The 17,064-nt window shown below is 39.5% G+C and overlaps 2 protein-coding genes across 2 annotated transcripts in view; both read right to left on the reverse strand.

Annotated features, from left to right (window-relative positions):
- Positions 1–2,567, reverse strand: part of OVCH1 (ovochymase 1) — a 90,031-nt gene extending 87,464 nt beyond the window's left edge. Inside the window, 4 exon segments of the mRNA XM_017875662.1 lie at positions 151–323; positions 1,043–1,140; positions 1,415–1,533; positions 2,504–2,567. Coding sequence (XP_017731151.1) covers positions 151–323; positions 1,043–1,140; positions 1,415–1,533; positions 2,504–2,567 — 454 coding nt within the window.
- Positions 2,568–6,465: 3,898 nt separating this feature from the next.
- The window catches only part of TMTC1 (transmembrane O-mannosyltransferase targeting cadherins 1), a 291,686-nt gene continuing 281,087 nt past the window's right edge, over positions 6,466–17,064 (reverse strand). Inside the window, 1 exon segment of the mRNA XM_017875607.1 lies at positions 6,466–12,611. Coding sequence (XP_017731096.1) covers positions 12,471–12,611 — 141 coding nt within the window. The 3' untranslated portion in view covers positions 6,466–12,470.

Below are 17,064 nucleotides of genomic sequence, written 5' to 3' on the forward strand. Positions count from 1 at the left end.
GCCTCAAAAAAAAAAAAAAAAAAAAAAAAAAAAAAAAACAAAGCTGAGCTATTCTATTACTAGACAGCCACACAGACATTAAAGTTAACTTGTACATAATTAGCAGTTTTCCTCCATTGCATTTTTAATATTCTAACTCTCCATACTCACCAAACTTGACTTTGTGTTTTAGATACAGCAGTGCAATATCAGGACTCATATATTCATGGCTGTTGTATTCAGGATTGGTAATAATTTTTGAGACAGGAATATTCTGTTCTTGCTCATCCTTCTGAGAGAGGCTGTACTCCCCAGAAGTCACAATTATGTTCTTCAGTTGCTTCCTAAAACCAAAGATAAATGTTTCATAAATAGTTGTTTCCCCTACACAAATCTTCTTGGTTTGATGTAATTAAATGAAGAGTGATTAATGTACCTTTAAGCATCCCTGAGTCTTTGAAGAAGGTTTTCTTTATTTATTGAGTGTTACCAATGGTCATTTTTTTTTAATCTATAAAAGTCATGGTTTTGTCATGTTTCCATTTTCTGAGTTAAGTAATTAAATATTGCCTCCTTTACTTCTTTGATATACAAACCTAAGTTCATACATGCTATGCCATTTGTAACAGGATATAAAAGTTGCTTTCTAGAACTGTTCCTTCTTTTCTCTTATTAGTACCTTCTATTAATCTGGTCAAATATATGTAATTTCTGCAGCTTTTTCCCACCTAATGATTTAAACCCAGCTGATTAAAACTTTGGAGCATCCATTTAACATTTCTTGTTAATGCTTTATTACAGTAAGTAACCACCACCTCTACCCAAGCACTAAATCCATAAATTATAGATGATGTCTAGGATTGTTTAATTCAGTAGAACAGGAAGCACTGGAAATCTTGGGACAGACACACATTTCTGGGAATCAGGAAGATCAGTGGGTGGGTGCACTGGGAGGCAAAATTAAGAAAGGAACTGAGAGTGAACCTGCTATTTAGAGCAACAAATCTCCCAGTCCCATAGCTAGGAATCAAGGCCTGACAAATAATGGAAATCCACAACTTACTCACTGAGGCTGTCCAGGCAGTGTGCTGCTGTAACAACACGATCTCCTTGAATCAAGCTTCCTCCGCAGAAGTGGTGCTCATGTGATTTTAGGGAGACCTGCCCGAGAAGAAAGTTACAAACGCAGCTAACATGTCTCCCCACAGATGTATCTCCATCAGAAACACTGGAGATCAACTTTTCTAATCTGACATAATATTCTTAAAATACTGACATAAATTGGATAGTAAGATAGTTCCTATGAAGTAAACTTTTGGTAGAGAGCTAGAGGGGTCAGGAGAAAACTGCAAATCAACGTGGATTCTTGCTTTTGAAACAAAGGAAATATTTCACCGTTTTCTCGTTAAGAAATCAATGCCTTTGTTGTACTGACCTGCCACGGATGTCCAGCCACTGTTGAATTTCTCCAACTACTAATTCTAGAGAAGAATCTAGATCCCACGGCAGGTTCCTTACTTTTCATGTTGACCATGCGAATTCCACACTTCAGTCCTGTGTAGAAGAGCATGTGTGTGTGTGTGGACACACAGAGCCTTATTTGAGAGTTCACTTTACCAAGATTTCCCGTTTGGATTTTCCTGGCCTGGCACAGATGTTCTGATAGCACTTAGCTGCAGACTATTGCATTCTTCTCTCAATATTTTCTTCAGAATATCCCACAGTCACCTAGGTTGACCAGAATTTGCCTCCTGTCTGCTCCCTTTCAGCCTGTGTTACCATTGGGCAGGAAGGAGCCAGTGCTAACTCTGGTAGGTGACTTGGGGCTTACTTTGGGAAGATGCAAATTTAGGTTACATTAAAGATATCAGGGGCCACGTGCAGTGGCTCACGCCTGTAATCCCAGCACTTTGGGAGGCCCAGGTGGGTTGATCACTTGAACCCAGGAGTTCAGGACCATGGGCAACATAAGACCCCACCTCTACAAAAAAATGTGAAAATTAGCCAGGTGTGGTGCCCCTTTCCTGTGGTCCTAGCTACTTAGGAGGCAGAGGCAGGAGGATCACATGAGCCCTGGAGGTTGAGGGAGCTATGATTGCACCACTGCACTCCAGCCTGGGAGACAGAGCAAGACCCTGTCTCAAACAAACAAACAAACAAACAAACAAAACAAAACAAAACAAAGATACTGGGGAATAACATATACTACTCTGGAAGGGAGATACTTGACTTTAACTTACTTCTACTTGGTTAGGTTTCCTTGGGGGAGGCTCCTTAGTACACACATGATTATCAGGTGTGCCTAGAAACTTGAACTCTAGAATCCAAAAAATTTCAAAAAGGAAATCTGGCCCAGGCCTTCCTTTAGGGACATCTGAGCATGCACCACCCCTCACCCTTTCTTCCCAAATGCCTCAGGTGTGGCTATACCACCCTGACTTCCTGAGGCAAGGAGTAATGAAATCTTCCCTCTCCAGTGGCTCAGCCTCCTCCGCAGTACTGGTGCCCAGAGCCCTGGGCTCACCTAGGCTTCTGGGGTGGCCGATGACCAGCAATAGCAACAAACTAGCACTGGCCAGCACACCCATAGCCTCCACGCTTCGGTCTCGCACGTCCTCCCTCCCTGCAGGCTGCGAAAACTCTGGAGGGAAGGCGGGGCAGCGCCCTTTATTCCCTCCCGTGGCGCCTATGGGCAGCACCTGCCGTGGCGCCTGGGTTCACAGGTGTCCCTCTTCACAATCATTTGATCATTGTGAGCTGCCGCCACTCTCTGGTCGTCCCTGGTGTCACAGCGCCCCGCCACCTAGCCTTTCAGACTGGCGCGAGGTGGCCCAAGGGGCGGCAGGGGTGCTCACACGTGTGCAGAGGTTCCTGCCAGCAGATCCAGAGCAAGCCAATCAGTGGCCTGAAACGCTTAGCCCTGCGAATTCTGTCTCAGATTGGGGAATGCGGTCCAAGCTCAGGGGCAATGAAGCTGTTTCCCCACACGAAACACAGGCAGGACTGCTGAAAGGCGGAGGCTCATGAAGCTTAGTACAATACTGCCACTTCTGAGAAGCTTGTTGAAGCCTTTGACCCTCTAGAGTTTACAAAGAGTGAATAGGAAAGATCAGGCTCAAAGTGACATCATTTTCTGGGTGGCAGCACTGTCCTCCATTTCAGCAGAATGGGCCAAAAGCTGTAGAATCCATCATTTAAGATGATTAAAATTAATCTATTGGTGAGATGTCACTATTTTCCATGAATATTATTTTGTAAGGCTGAATTTAGAAGACAAATAAAGCCAGAATTTGTAATGGTCTTATATTTTGTCAGAAAATCAGGGCAAGGCTAAGTGGACATTCTATATATATATCAAATAACCTGGCCACCAGTCCTCCAGTGCCAGTTGGAGGATTTTACTTTCAAGTGCTCTATTTTACTTTCATGTAAAATAGAAATAAAAGCTTCTTGAGGTAAGAGGGTACATAAACTAAGGGGGACAGGTGGGAGATGAACAGGTAGATGGGAAAACAGAAGGCAGTCAAGGTGGAGATAATGTAAGCACAGATACAAGCAGGTGACAATCTACTGGGTACAATGACCTCTGTGACTGCAGGAGAGAACAGAGGATAAATGGACACTTTTTGATGAAAAGCCTAAAAAAAGTGAATGATGCCTGGCATTGTGGCATGTGGCCTATAGTCCCAGCTACTGGGAAGGCTGAGGCAGGAGGATGGCTTGAGCCCAGTTCTGGGTTGAATGGCACTATGCCAATCTGGAGTCTGTTCACACTAAGTTGAGTATTAATATGGTGACCTTCCTGGAACAGGGCACCATCAGGTTGCCTAAGGAAAGGTGAACTAGCCCAGGTTGGAAACGGGGCAGGTCTAAACTCCCTTTCAATTCAGTTGTGAGATCTCACCCATGAAAAGCCACTGCGCTCCACCCTGGGCAACACAGTGAGACCTTGTCTCTGAAAAGAAAAACAGAATTTTTTTTTAAATGTGACTGGAACTCAAACTTGAAACATACATCTCAAACCTTCTTGTTTCATGAACCTAAAAGCAGTTTCTGTGATTTTTTTTGCTTTGGTTTTTTTTAAAACAAGGTCTCACCCTATCACCCAGGCTGGAGTGCAGTGGTGCAATCTTGGTTCACTGCAGCCTCAATCTCCTGGGCTCAAGCGATTCTCCCATCTTTGCCTCTCAAGTAGCTGGGACTACAGGAGCACGCCACCACGCCTGCTAATTTTTTGTATTTGAGGTGCAGTTCACCATGTTGTCAAGGCTAGTTTCTGTGATTCTTATGTCCCGAGTTCCACTACACTAAAAAGCTCTAGAGCTCCACTGACCAATGTGGCAGACATTAGCCATATGTGGCTATTTAAATTAAAATCAATTAACAGGAAATCAAGTTAAAAATTCAGTCCTTTAGTCACACTAGATACATTTCAAGTGCTCAGTAGCCACCTTGCCTAGTGGCTACCATGTTGAACAGCACAAATATAGAATATTTCGTCATCACCAATAGTTCTATGGGCCTGTGCTGTTCTTGAGAGTAGCACTATTTTCTTTTGAGTATTTATTTCAAGGAAAGACACCTCGGATGACAGTTTGAGTAGATGACTCGTTGGTTTCATGCGTGGGTGTCTAGGGGGTAAGGGGTATTCAGCATGCTCTTAAGGTAAGCAGCTCTTCTGTGAAAAATAAAACATTGAAACTCCAGGCTTCAGTACTGTCCAGGGAATGTCCAGGTGTGGTGGCTGCCTGAACAGTGGCCTTCACCACTCTCCTCCCTGTAGTCATCACATGGGGGTGACCATTTGAACCACCGTGCCAGCTCCAGGGCCATGCCATTCTCCAGTAAAAGCTCAGAGCACCCACATGACCCAAAGCCCTCTTTCTTTTTAGCAAGAGGTAAGATGAAACCCACCAAAAAGTCTTTACTAAACAAAACGGAAAGAACTAGAAGGTGAACATGTGCTGTGCAAGAATGGTCAGGCCAGCAATATTCAAGTTACTGGTCATACCATGGCCAGCCCTTGCGCGAGGCTCACAGGTGCTGTCCCCTTTCACTCTTCTGCCCATGGCACACAGCTTTGCAGCATATTCTGTGGTTTCTTTGTTTCAAACCTGGGAATCTCCACGCGGTGGGGCATTGTCTCATTTCCTGTTACAGGACAACTCCCTTTTTTTCCAGAGTTCAAAACCCACAGCTTCAACTGAGACCCTATTCTTATATACCAAGGTTTACTCCCTTACAGGCCGCACAGAATAATGCCTTTCCATTAAGTGGAGAAAGAGCCATTCAATAAGAATTACACACCATTAATAGCCAGGCCATAGGCCAGGTTCAGTAGCTCATGCCTGTAATCCCAGCACTTTGGGACGCTGAGGCAGGCAGATCACCTGAAGTCAAGAGTTCGAGACCAGTCTGGCCAACATGGTGAAATTCCATCTCTAATAGAAATAATAAAAAAAAAAATTAGCTGAGTGTGGTGGCACATGCCTATAATCCCAGCTACGGGGGGCTGAGGCATGAGAATCTCTTGAACCTAGAAGGCGGAGGTTGCAGTGAGCCAAGATTGTACCACTGCACTCCAGCCTGGGCAACAAGAGTGAGATTCCGTCTCCAAAAAAAAAAAAAAAAAAAAGTCAGGCCATTAGTTTTAGACTCAAATGTTCTAATAAAGTTATGGTTTAAAATAAATTGAGTTTGTAGTTATATTAAAACATCCAAATGGAAGAATCCTCTTTTATGTTTAAAATAACTTCAGAAAAGGAAAGGATATCAAGGAGAGGAGTGGGCTGGACTACCCCCAGAAAGTGGTGACTTGTGATGTACAGCAAATCTGTCTTTAATTTGGACATCTTCACTAGCATTGGACAACTGTGATCTGCTATTCAAAAAGCTTGGCTGTGAAGGACAGATGGAGATGTGATAGCAGCTACAGATAACATGAAATAGAGCAGGATTTTTTTTTTTCAAATTGTTTTGGTGTTGATTACCTGTGTATGTGCTTTAAGATAGAGAAGAACTGACAATTTGACAAGAGTCGGCAAAAGAAAGAAGTTAAAAGATGAAGGAGAAGTTAAGGAATGGAATGAAGTTCCATAAGCGGCAAAATTCAGAACCTAGGGTCCTCTTCTTCCATTATGATAACAGGAGAAAAGAAAGGATAGAATTAGGTGCAGGTAAATGTATAGATGAAGTGCAGGGCACTGGGGGATATCGGCTTTCTACCTTTTATTTACTCTGTGAAGAGAGAGGTGACAGCATCTAAGCATGATGGGGGAGTGGATCTGGAGTGGGCGAGTACTGAATTGGCACTGTGTGGAGGAAGGGAAAGAGAGCTGACAGGAAGCACACAGAACAATGCAATGAAATGAGTAAATGAATGAAAGAAGGAAGGAAGATGGTCCTTTTAAAAAAATTGTTAAAACAGACACTCCTGGTGACACGGACATCAGTAGGTACTAACCATGAAGTACTTGAGAGACTGAAACCAGACATACTTATTTTAATCATATTTTATATAAAATAGACATTTACATAAATTTAATCTTGGAAAGACCTAGGCAAAGTATACATCATTAGACTCAATGGGAGAAATACTTTATGGAAGATAAATTCTAACGGGCACAGCCAAAGTAACAAAAATGTACATTTACATACAACTGATCAAAACAGGAAGTACGAAAAAAGAACAGGATGCAAATCATTTCCCCCTGACAAAAGGAGGGATCTGCATGAATTACAGCAAATCAAATGATTTCCACATTGTAAAAGCAAGCCATGCCTTCTACAGATATTTTAATTCCTTGGGAGAACGTTTCACCTCATCTTTTTTTCCCCAGTAAAGTAACAATCACTGTAGGAATTTTTAAGTGCACAGACTGTAAAATAAGAGTAACTACCTCCGCCATGTTCAAGCATTTGGGCAATTCAGTCACTTTTAGGGTTGTATCATTTAAAAAAGGGCAACAGTTATGAATTATCTCATCAGATGCATAGTGTTTTTCAATCCAGATTCAAGAGTAACCATTAGAGTTACTCATTGAGCTTAATGGAAACATCAAACCAACCAGTCCTTTCATGGGTGGTAAACATGACTGAGACACTGGCCAACTTGGCTCAGGTAAGGTGGCTCTTCAGTGGCAGAGCTAGAACTAGAACTCAGATGTCTTGATTCTTGGGCTAGTGTACCCCTTCTATGGACCAGCAAGATAAATAACCCCCAAAGGACATCACACATATTGAAAACTACCAAATTTGATACATATACATATACAATGTGTACTACTGAGAATGCGAAGAAACTACTGGATTTTTAGACATAGATGTGTCTTTCCAGGTGGGAGTCAATGGTGATCTATGCTTACAAACCAATAATGAGCATATATTGTGGTGGATGCTGATTTTATGAGTTACAGGCCATAAAGACTTTAATTAAAAAGATCAATTAAAATCAATATTTTAATATCAGCCAACTGATTGTTATAAAGATCTTATCAATTCTGTTGTGCCACTTTGATTGATATTAAACCATGCTTTTAATTGCAGTTATTTTCTGTTCTCTTTAAGTTACATGGCCACAAATGAAATATTGAGGGAAATAATATTTTTTAGAAGAACTATTCAACATATTTTCCTTTTGTATCAAAGACTTCAAGAATAATCATAAAATGTTATAATATTTCTCTATCTTATTTTTGACACCCTAAGCTTTTATTTTATTCAACTGCAGCCTAAATGCAAGATTTGACAGGTATTTATTCTTTTCAAATGTCAAAAGATACCATCTAGATAGCTAAGTTAAGCTATATTTGGGAGATACCAACATATAATCAAATCAAAGTAAATGTAATTTTGAAACCAGGAACAAAAATTTTAAAAAAATAACCTCTAACTATATTTGTTGTGAATGTCGTTCCTAATATCCTCTAGATTTATTATTTTAAGAAGGTGAATCCACCACAAAATCAAAGCAAAAATTTCTTTTTTTTTTTTTCATAAACAGATTCTAACAAGTACGAGTAAGAAATAATTAACAAAAGCTCATGTGTGCCCCAAATAAAGATAGAGATGTAGGCATAAACTCTATACCACGGACACCTTCTATGAGTTACGAAAATATCAGTCATATATACTGGGCACTTAGTCTGGTACATGCAAATTTCAAGGCAGTTCCTCTCCATCTGAGAACCAGGAATTCTGTAATTTTAAGGCCAAATTGTATACAGTCCAATTGCCACAAGTGCAAAACCACCCCACATAACCACCTATTTGTGAATCATGGAACGATAGCCTCAACCAACCAATTGTGCCATAAATCATTGTCAAGACTTCTTTGGCTCATTTTAGTATAGATTTAAAAGTAAAAATTGCAAAAGATTATAAACGTCTATTATTTTGTAAAAGTTACAAACTCCCATTACAGTTATCAGACTTGTAGCGGTTCTCCAGCCTAGCTGCACATTGGAATCATGGACAGCCAGGATGATTCAACCGGAGATTCTGAAAGGTCCTCAGGTGATTCCAAAGTGCAGCCGTGTTGACAGCCACTATGCGTGAGGGAACAGATGTCAGCTATCAGCTGAATGTAGCTCTTCCATCTGAGAACCTGGAATGTCTTACAACGACAATAGGAAACGCACATTTGCTTTGTTTCTCCTCACATTACAGTTATTGCGGGCCAGTTTTGATAGGACAGTTTGGATTTTCTCATTTAGTCTGACTGAAAAACCGTTTCACGAGGCATTTGCACAACCACTGCAAAACACTGCATCAAACTAGGTACCACCTATTACAAATTTCAGATTCTTATGCTAAGGGTTGTGAAGTACTGGAGGAGGTTGGAATTAAAGTGTGACAATTCTCTTTGTTTTGTGATAGGCTTTAAATTAAACAACCCAAAAGGATATATCTCAGGATTCTCTATAATAAAACTTCTTTTCCTCCAAGGCATTTGCATCTTTGGTTTAGTTCACCTATGTGGTATCACTGAAACATGTTTTACAAATACTGTTAACAGATTGAAAGCATCTGAATCATTTAAAAAATCCTGAATGAATAATTCATAAGGTTCAAATAAGCTGCTAAGGCCATTCTTGTGGCTTCTATATCAAAGGATACATAAAGAAATGGACACTTATCAGGGATTTTGAAGGCAAGAAGAACTGATTCTAGGTACAAAAAAAAGGAGAGGTTAGATGGACTGGAAAAAGAGGGGTGATATATACATGAGGAACTCTAAATGTAGCTGGAAAAAAATAACAAAGCTGTTCAGAGTAACACGATCATAAAATGAAACTCTGATCATTGGTTCAAATGTTCAGCCAGGCCAAAGCAACTCCTGTTTTATCCTCAGCCACTTTCCTTCCTACCCAGAACCTGTTTAGGAACCCAGTGCAAAATGAAAGTGTGGACCTCTTGCTCGAAAATTATTAAGAATTATTAAGAATTTCAGCCAGACATGGTGGTTTATGCCTCTAACCCCAGCACTTTGGGAGGCCGAGGTGGGCAGATCGCTTGAGCCCGGGAGTTTGAGACCAGCCTGGGCAACATGGTGAAATCCTGTCTCTACAAAAAATACAAAAATTAGCTGGACATGCTGGCACATGCCTGCAGTATCAGTTACTTGGGAGGCTGAGTTGGGAGGATCCCTTCAGCCAGGAAGGTCAAGGTTATAGTGAGCCATGTTTTCGCCACTGCACTCCATCCTGGGTGACAAAGTGAGACAAAGTGGAACTGTGTCTCAAAAAAATAAGTAAAAATCAGACATTCAACTGAGCTCAGCATGCTTCAGAGTGCAGGGCCCCGTGGGATTGCAAAAAATGCACATCCATGAAGCCAGCTGTGCTCCTCCATTTCAAGAAGGTGCTATCAATCCACAGGGCAAGTATACTTTCATTAAGGGCAAACTAGATGCACCTCTATGATGAACGAGGGCACTCCATTTTTATTATAAAGATAAGTTCCATGTATTATTTCGTGTTACAAGGACCAAATGAAAATAGTTACAAAATACATTTAATATCTTTGAAAAATAGTATGTGATTTATTTTCTTATATGCACTGTTTTAACTGTGAAACTATTGCATTGGCCACATCTCAGTGAAGGTATTCACTTGGGATAAAAGTATCTGATCCAACAAATAATTACTTTTTTAAAAAAGAGTGCTTACTTTTAGTGTTCAAAAGATGCCAGTGTGTGTAGACAGAGTGACAGTGAGAGAAAAAGAGAGGGAAGGAAAGGGAAAAGGGGTAGGGAAGGATAGGGGGAGATAGGAAAGCACCTACCAGGAAGCAGACAAAGTTTCCTGAAGGTCATGTGATCCTTTACCCTCAGAAACTTTTAGGTTGAAATCACCATTTCCATTATTCCAACAAATGTACTCTCCTATCTTTATTAGCACTTCAAGTAAGGCGTAATAACTGTTCAAAATTTGGGGCTCAGTCTTTTCCATTAAAGTTTTAAGCATGAGTTTTCATCACAGATTATTCTGAAAAGTTGTAATAAAGTCCTAGACATTAGGGCTTCATGTTTTTTCAATCTGAGGGTGGGGTTGTTATTTTACAATAAACACGGGAGTATGTTTCTTGACCCTAGGACTATGATTTTGGGAGGAAGAATATATCTTAATTAAGGTTGTGGATACATTCATGTTATATAACACGAAAAATCTATTAGAAACAAGTGATGGTAGTGGTAATATATACATTATTGGATTACTGATGCACACAAAGAGATACATGCTAATTCAAATTCTGTAATCATTTGCATTTAAAATACTCCCCTCGCCACGCCTTCTGTGGAAATTTTTCTTGTTTACTTAGACTTACCTTGACAAAACAAATAATAACACTGGGCTAGTGCTTCCTGATACTGGGTTGAAAGAAGCAGAAGGCTATTTTTACCCTGCCCTGGCCTGAGCATGTGAATTATGTGAGCTTTTAGGCTATTATGTCTGAGTGCTACCTGGCTCGGCACTACAAACAGTACTGCCTGGAGTGTTTTGGTTTTGTTTTTAATGATGAAGACCAAATTAGAATCAGGTGTTCCAATTTCTTCACTTCCAAAACATATTACTGCCAAAACACTGAAGGCTGATTCCTCACATCTCTTTAGCAAGTGAATAATCAACACAAATTTTGGAATGGACTGTTAAAACTTAACTATTTTACAATTTAGATTTACATTTTATAAGATCAGTTTTGAAAGCTGATATTAAAACCACTGTACAGAGAAAAAAGTGTGTGTGTATATATATTAATTATTTTATAAGTTATGAAATAAATAACACTAAAAATAAATGTCAAATTGTGAGTTCAACTTTGCCTTCCCTATCTCTTAAATATAAATATATATTTAAAATTTGAATTTAGATCTTTACCCTAGATTTTTAGAGCATTCTCCATAATATTCTCAAAACAAAGAATTCTAGGTATTAATCATTGATGTTCTAAGCCCAGAATTCTCATTAAGCCTAGGAACACAAATGAATAGAGCTCTTTTTCCATCTAGTTAGAATCTATGAAGATTTCTGTGATACATCATAAAGGTTCCTCAATGGTTAAATATATTTTTCAAAAAATAATAAATCTCATGATGTCTGAACATTAAGATAATAAAGTAGGACATTTCTGTCAGTTAATATCTTTAATTTTTTATGTAGAATATACTATTTTTTCTCCACCAAAATAACAATATATTTGCAGGCGGGAATATGTATGATTTTAAATGCACTTTTGAAATCTTAGAGTAGAACCATTACTCTAGTAAAACTTGTAATAAAATTAAAATAGTTTTAAACACTTCCATAAAGAATCAGGGGTGCCCGGCTCCTTGATTTCCCCCTAGGGAGGAAGACATCCATATACAATTCCAGGAGCATCCCTTTAATTTCTCAAAAAAGCACTATTAATACTCTTAGGGGGATATTAGATAAAGCTCACTTAGCAATAGCCCTTTTTCCCCACATATTCTGGAAGGTTCTACAAAAGCTATTAGATACTCATTTCTGGTTCTGGAGAATTAAATAAGCCAATTCTTGGTAGGATTTTCCAAATGGCTTACCACAGAGGATTTATCCTCTTTTGAAATATTTCATCCCATAAGGAGTAGAAGCTCTGCCTTCACAGCATTTCAAGCTTCTGTATTTCTGGGACAAAAAATGTCTAAACAGAATTAGATCTCCAGGTCTCAAAAGCACAGAGATCTATCAAGAGAAATCTGGAGTTAAACCAAACAAAAATCTGTAAAATGTGTTAATGTCATTCTCCTTCCCTCTCAGACCTTCTTGCCCTTGTTTGCTGTTTTCGTCTTCCTTCATGGAAAAGCAAGTCCTTCAGCACTGGGCTACCAGCAGATGTCCCAAAATGTGTCACCCTGAACTCGGAATGAGCGAAAATCTCATTAGTTGTGCCCCTGCTGATGTGAAAGCAAGGCTTCCATCACTCCCCTTTCAGAGGGACCACATTATCCTATGAGGTTGACTCAAACGGTGCTATGTTTGATCCTTTTCTCGAACTTCTTGTAATCGTTTTTCTAGGCGATCCAATTTGGCAAGATTTTCCTTCAGCAGTTTGCTGTCTGGAACCAACTGTAAGGCTCTCTCATAATAAGCTCTTGCAGACACATATTTTCCCTGGGAATGAGAAAGAGAGAGCAATTACATTCTGATCCATCACAAAACTCTCTCAGAGAACGAAGAGACTAAGAAACTGACCCTCTGCCCAGTTTTGCATTAATGTTCTCGTATGGAAACTCTGTCTGTATGTGTAATTTTATCCTTGTCTATTGGTGCTTTTGGAGACTCTATTTGTTTTAAGCACTAGATCAGCTGGAGAATGTGAAAGAGGAGAGTTATACTGTAAGGATAAATGACAGAAAAACAGATTTTCAATTCTACTAATGCAGGGTGTGAGGTTATCATTTCCTAGTGTCCTCTGGGGGCTAGTACTGTTCCTTTGTAATTAAATGAAACCATGGCACAAAATTCATATCAGGGGAATGGGGTGGAGGGAGTGGGAGAATGAGAGACGAGAAAATGTTTTTAAAACTGCAAGAAGAATGATTAAATAGTTTGTGTGTCCACTCTATCTGTTTAGTGATACAGCAGTTATTCTAATCTTCAGCTTAAAACTAAAAGTAACTTTTGCCTAATAAAGTTTTTATGCAATGAAAAGTGTTGATAAGAATGTGAAGTCAAATTTTCTACTACCGCGGGTTTGCAGCAGTATGTACCAGCTGTATACTTTTAGTGCAGTATAGTATATCACTCCTGACCTACTAAACACAACTGTCCCCACCCTCTGTTGGCTTCCAACTGTTTTGTTTGACTCTTCACCTAGCAACCATGTGTGCCTGGTCCCAGAAGGGGTCCCTGGCAACTCGGTCATAGCTATTAGCTTTTTTCAGCACTTTTTCTGCTACTGGATATATTACCTCCCTTATTTGTTCTACCCTCTTTTAGATCTGTATTCAGCAAAGTCTCAGAGCTAAGATTGTTGGAGTTCCCCCCATTACAAAAAGTATCAATTTGTTCCATCTATTTTTATTCATGTCTCCCATGTGGATAAATACCAGTGACCCTCTACATTTCCATCACAATCAAAAATTATATCTCTTAGAGTGAAGACACATGTAGCAACAAGCAACTTATCGAATAAGTATTATCGATAATACTTATTGAATGCCTACCTATCTTCCAAATACCTGTCAAAAGCTTAGACACATAGTGAGCGCTCAATATGACACTATCATTACTGTTACTAGTGACTATCCAGGCTCTGTATCAATAGTGTCTATTTCTTACTGTATTCACTGGTCATGTTGGTGAAAAGGAAAGTGGAAATGACAGAACAAGAAATTGTGCATTAGATATCCCGGCACTGNTAATCATTGATGTTCTAAGCCCAGAATTCTCATTAAGCCTAGGAACACAAATGAATAGAGCTCTTTTCCATCTAGTTAGAATCTATGAAGATTTCTGTGATACATCATAAAGGTTCCTCAATGGTTAAATATATTTTCAAAAAATAATAAATCTCATGATGTCTGAACATTAAGATAATAAAGTAGGACATTTCTGTCAGTTAATATCTTTAATTTTTTATGTAGAATATACTATTTTTTCTCCACCAAAATAACAATATATTTGCAGGCGGGAATATGTATGATTTTAAATGCACTTTTGAAATCTTAGAGTAGAACCATTACTCTAGTAAAACTTGTAATAAAATTAAAATAGTTTTAAACACTTCCATAAAGAATCAGGGGTGCCCGGCTCCTTGATTTCCCCTAGGGAGGAAGACATCCATATACAATTCCAGGAGCATCCCTTTAATTTCTCAAAAAAGCACTATTAATACTCTTAGGGGATATTAGATAAAGCTCACTTAGCAATAGCCCTTTTCCCCACATATTCTGGAAGGTTCTACAAAAGCTATTAGATACTCATTTCTGGTTCTGGAGAATTAAATAAGCCAATTCTTGGTAGGATTTTCCAAATGGCTTACCACAGAGGATTTATCCTCTTTTGAAATATTTCATCCCATAAGGAGTAGAAGCTCTGCCTTCACAGCATTTCAAGCTTCTGTATTTCTGGGACAAAAAATGTCTAAACAGAATTAGATCTCCAGGTCTCAAAAGCACAGAGATCTATCAAGAGAAATCTGGAGTTAAACCAAACAAAATCTGTAAAATGTGTTAATGTCATTCTCCTTCCCTCTCAGACCTTCTTGCCCTTGTTTGCTGTTTTCGTCTTCCTTCATGGAAAAGCAAGTCCTTCAGCACTGGGCTACCAGCAGATGTCCCAAAATGTGTCACCCTGAACTCGGAATGAGCGAAAATCTCATTAGTTGTGCCCCTGCTGATGTGAAAGCAAGGCTTCCATCACTCCCCTTTCAGAGGGACCACATTATCCTATGAGGTTGACTCAAACGGTGCTATGTTTGATCCTTTTCTCGAACTTCTTGTAATCGTTTTCTAGGCGATCCAATTTGGCAAGATTTTCCTTCAGCAGTTTGCTGTCTGGAACCAACTGTAAGGCTCTCTCATAATAAGCTCTTGCAGACACATATTTTCCCTGGGAATGAGAAAGAGAGAGCAATTACATTCTGATCCATCACAAAACTCTCTCAGAGAACGAAGAGACTAAGAAACTGACCCTCTGCCCAGTTTTGCATTAATGTTCTCGTATGGAAACTCTGTCTGTATGTGTAATTTTATCCTTGTCTATTGGTGCTTTTGGAGACTCTATTTGTTTTAAGCACTAGATCAGCTGGAGAATGTGAAAGAGGAGAGTTATACTGTAAGGATAAATGACAGAAAACAGATTTTCAATTCTACTAATGCAGGGTGTGAGGTTATCATTTCCTAGTGTCCTCTGGGGCTAGTACTGTTCCTTTGTAATTAAATGAAACCATGGCACAAAATTCATATCAGGGGAATGGGGTGGAGGGAGTGGGAGAATGAGAGACGAGAAAATGTTTTAAAACTGCAAGAAGAATGATTAAATAGTTTGTGTGTCCACTCTATCTGTTTAGTGATACAGCAGTTATTCTAATCTTCAGCTTAAAACTAAAAGTAACTTTTGCCTAATAAAGTTTTATGCAATGAAAAGTGTTGATAAGAATGTGAAGTCAAATTTTCTACTACCGCGGGTTTGCAGCAGTATGTACCAGCTGTATACTTTTAGTGCAGTATAGTATATCACTCCTGACCTACTAAACACAACTGTCCCCACCCTCTGTTGGCTTCCAACTGTTTTGTTTGACTCTTCACCTAGCAACCATGTGTGCCTGGTCCCAGAAGGGGTCCCTGGCAACTCGGTCATAGCTATTAGCTTTTTTCAGCACTTTTCTGCTACTGGATATATTACCTCCCTTATTTGTTCTACCCTCTTTTAGATCTGTATTCAGCAAAGTCTCAGAGCTAAGATTGTTGGAGTTCCCCCCATTACAAAAGTATCAATTTGTTCCATCTATTTTATTCATGTCTCCCATGTGGATAAATACCAGTGACCCTCTACATTTCCATCACAATCAAAATTATATCTCTTAGAGTGAAGACACATGTAGCAACAAGCAACTTATCGAATAAGTATTATCGATAATACTTATTGAATGCCTACCTATCTTCCAAATACCTGTCAAAAGCTTAGACACATAGTGAGCGCTCAATATGACACTATCATTACTGTTACTAGTGACTATCCAGGCTCTGTATCAATAGTGTCTATTTCTTACTGTATTCACTGGTCATGTTGGTGAAAAGGAAAGTGGAAATGACAGAACAAGAAATTGTGCATTAGATATCCCGGCACTGGCATGTACAACAAAAGGAAGTATTAACAATGACTCTGATAAGAAGTTAAACAGATTGCTGAACAAATGGGAACTTGCATTTGCTATATTCAATTATTATTGTTTTCAATTCGAGGATATGTCTTCCAAATGTCCTCTGATTTTTATTAGCCTTAACACTTACATGCAGACAACTGTACACTTTTGGGTCTAAGAGTGCTCGCACAATCTGTTTTGCCTGCAGTTAATTTTGAAACGGTTCTTCCAGGAGGCTCCTTGAATGTCAGCCCCAGTCAAGGGTCTTGGGTTCTCCTTCTCTGATCACCAGGCTTCTCTGTCCTTTCTCACAAAACCCCGTTCCTTTTCTCTTCCTCAAATTGCCCTTTTCTGAACGAAAGTAGAAGCTCTATTTTTTTTTCCTCTGTAACCCAGGCTGGAGGGCAGTGGTGCAATGTCAGGGCACTGTAACCTCTGTCTCCCGGGTCCAAACAATTCTCGTGCCTCAGCCTCCAGAGTAGCTGGGACTACAGGCGTGTGCCACCATGCCCGGCTAATTTTTGTATTTTGTTAGTAGAGAAAGGGTTTCACCATGTTGGCCAGGCTGGTCTCAAACCCCCAACCTCAGGTGACCTGCCAGCCTCAGCATCCCAAAGGGCTGGGATTACAGATGTGAGCCACTGTGCAAAGCCTAGAAGCCCTATTTTAAAAAAATAGTTATATCATACTTTAAGTTCTAGGGTACCTAGAACTTAAAGTATAATAAAAATAAAATAAATAAATAAATAAAAAATA

The sequence above is a fragment of the Rhinopithecus bieti genome, unplaced genomic scaffold (assembly GCF_001698545.2).
Source record: "Rhinopithecus bieti isolate Rb0 unplaced genomic scaffold, ASM169854v2 scaffold_7884, whole genome shotgun sequence".
NCBI classification, from domain to species: Eukaryota; Metazoa; Chordata; class Mammalia; order Primates; family Cercopithecidae; genus Rhinopithecus; species Rhinopithecus bieti.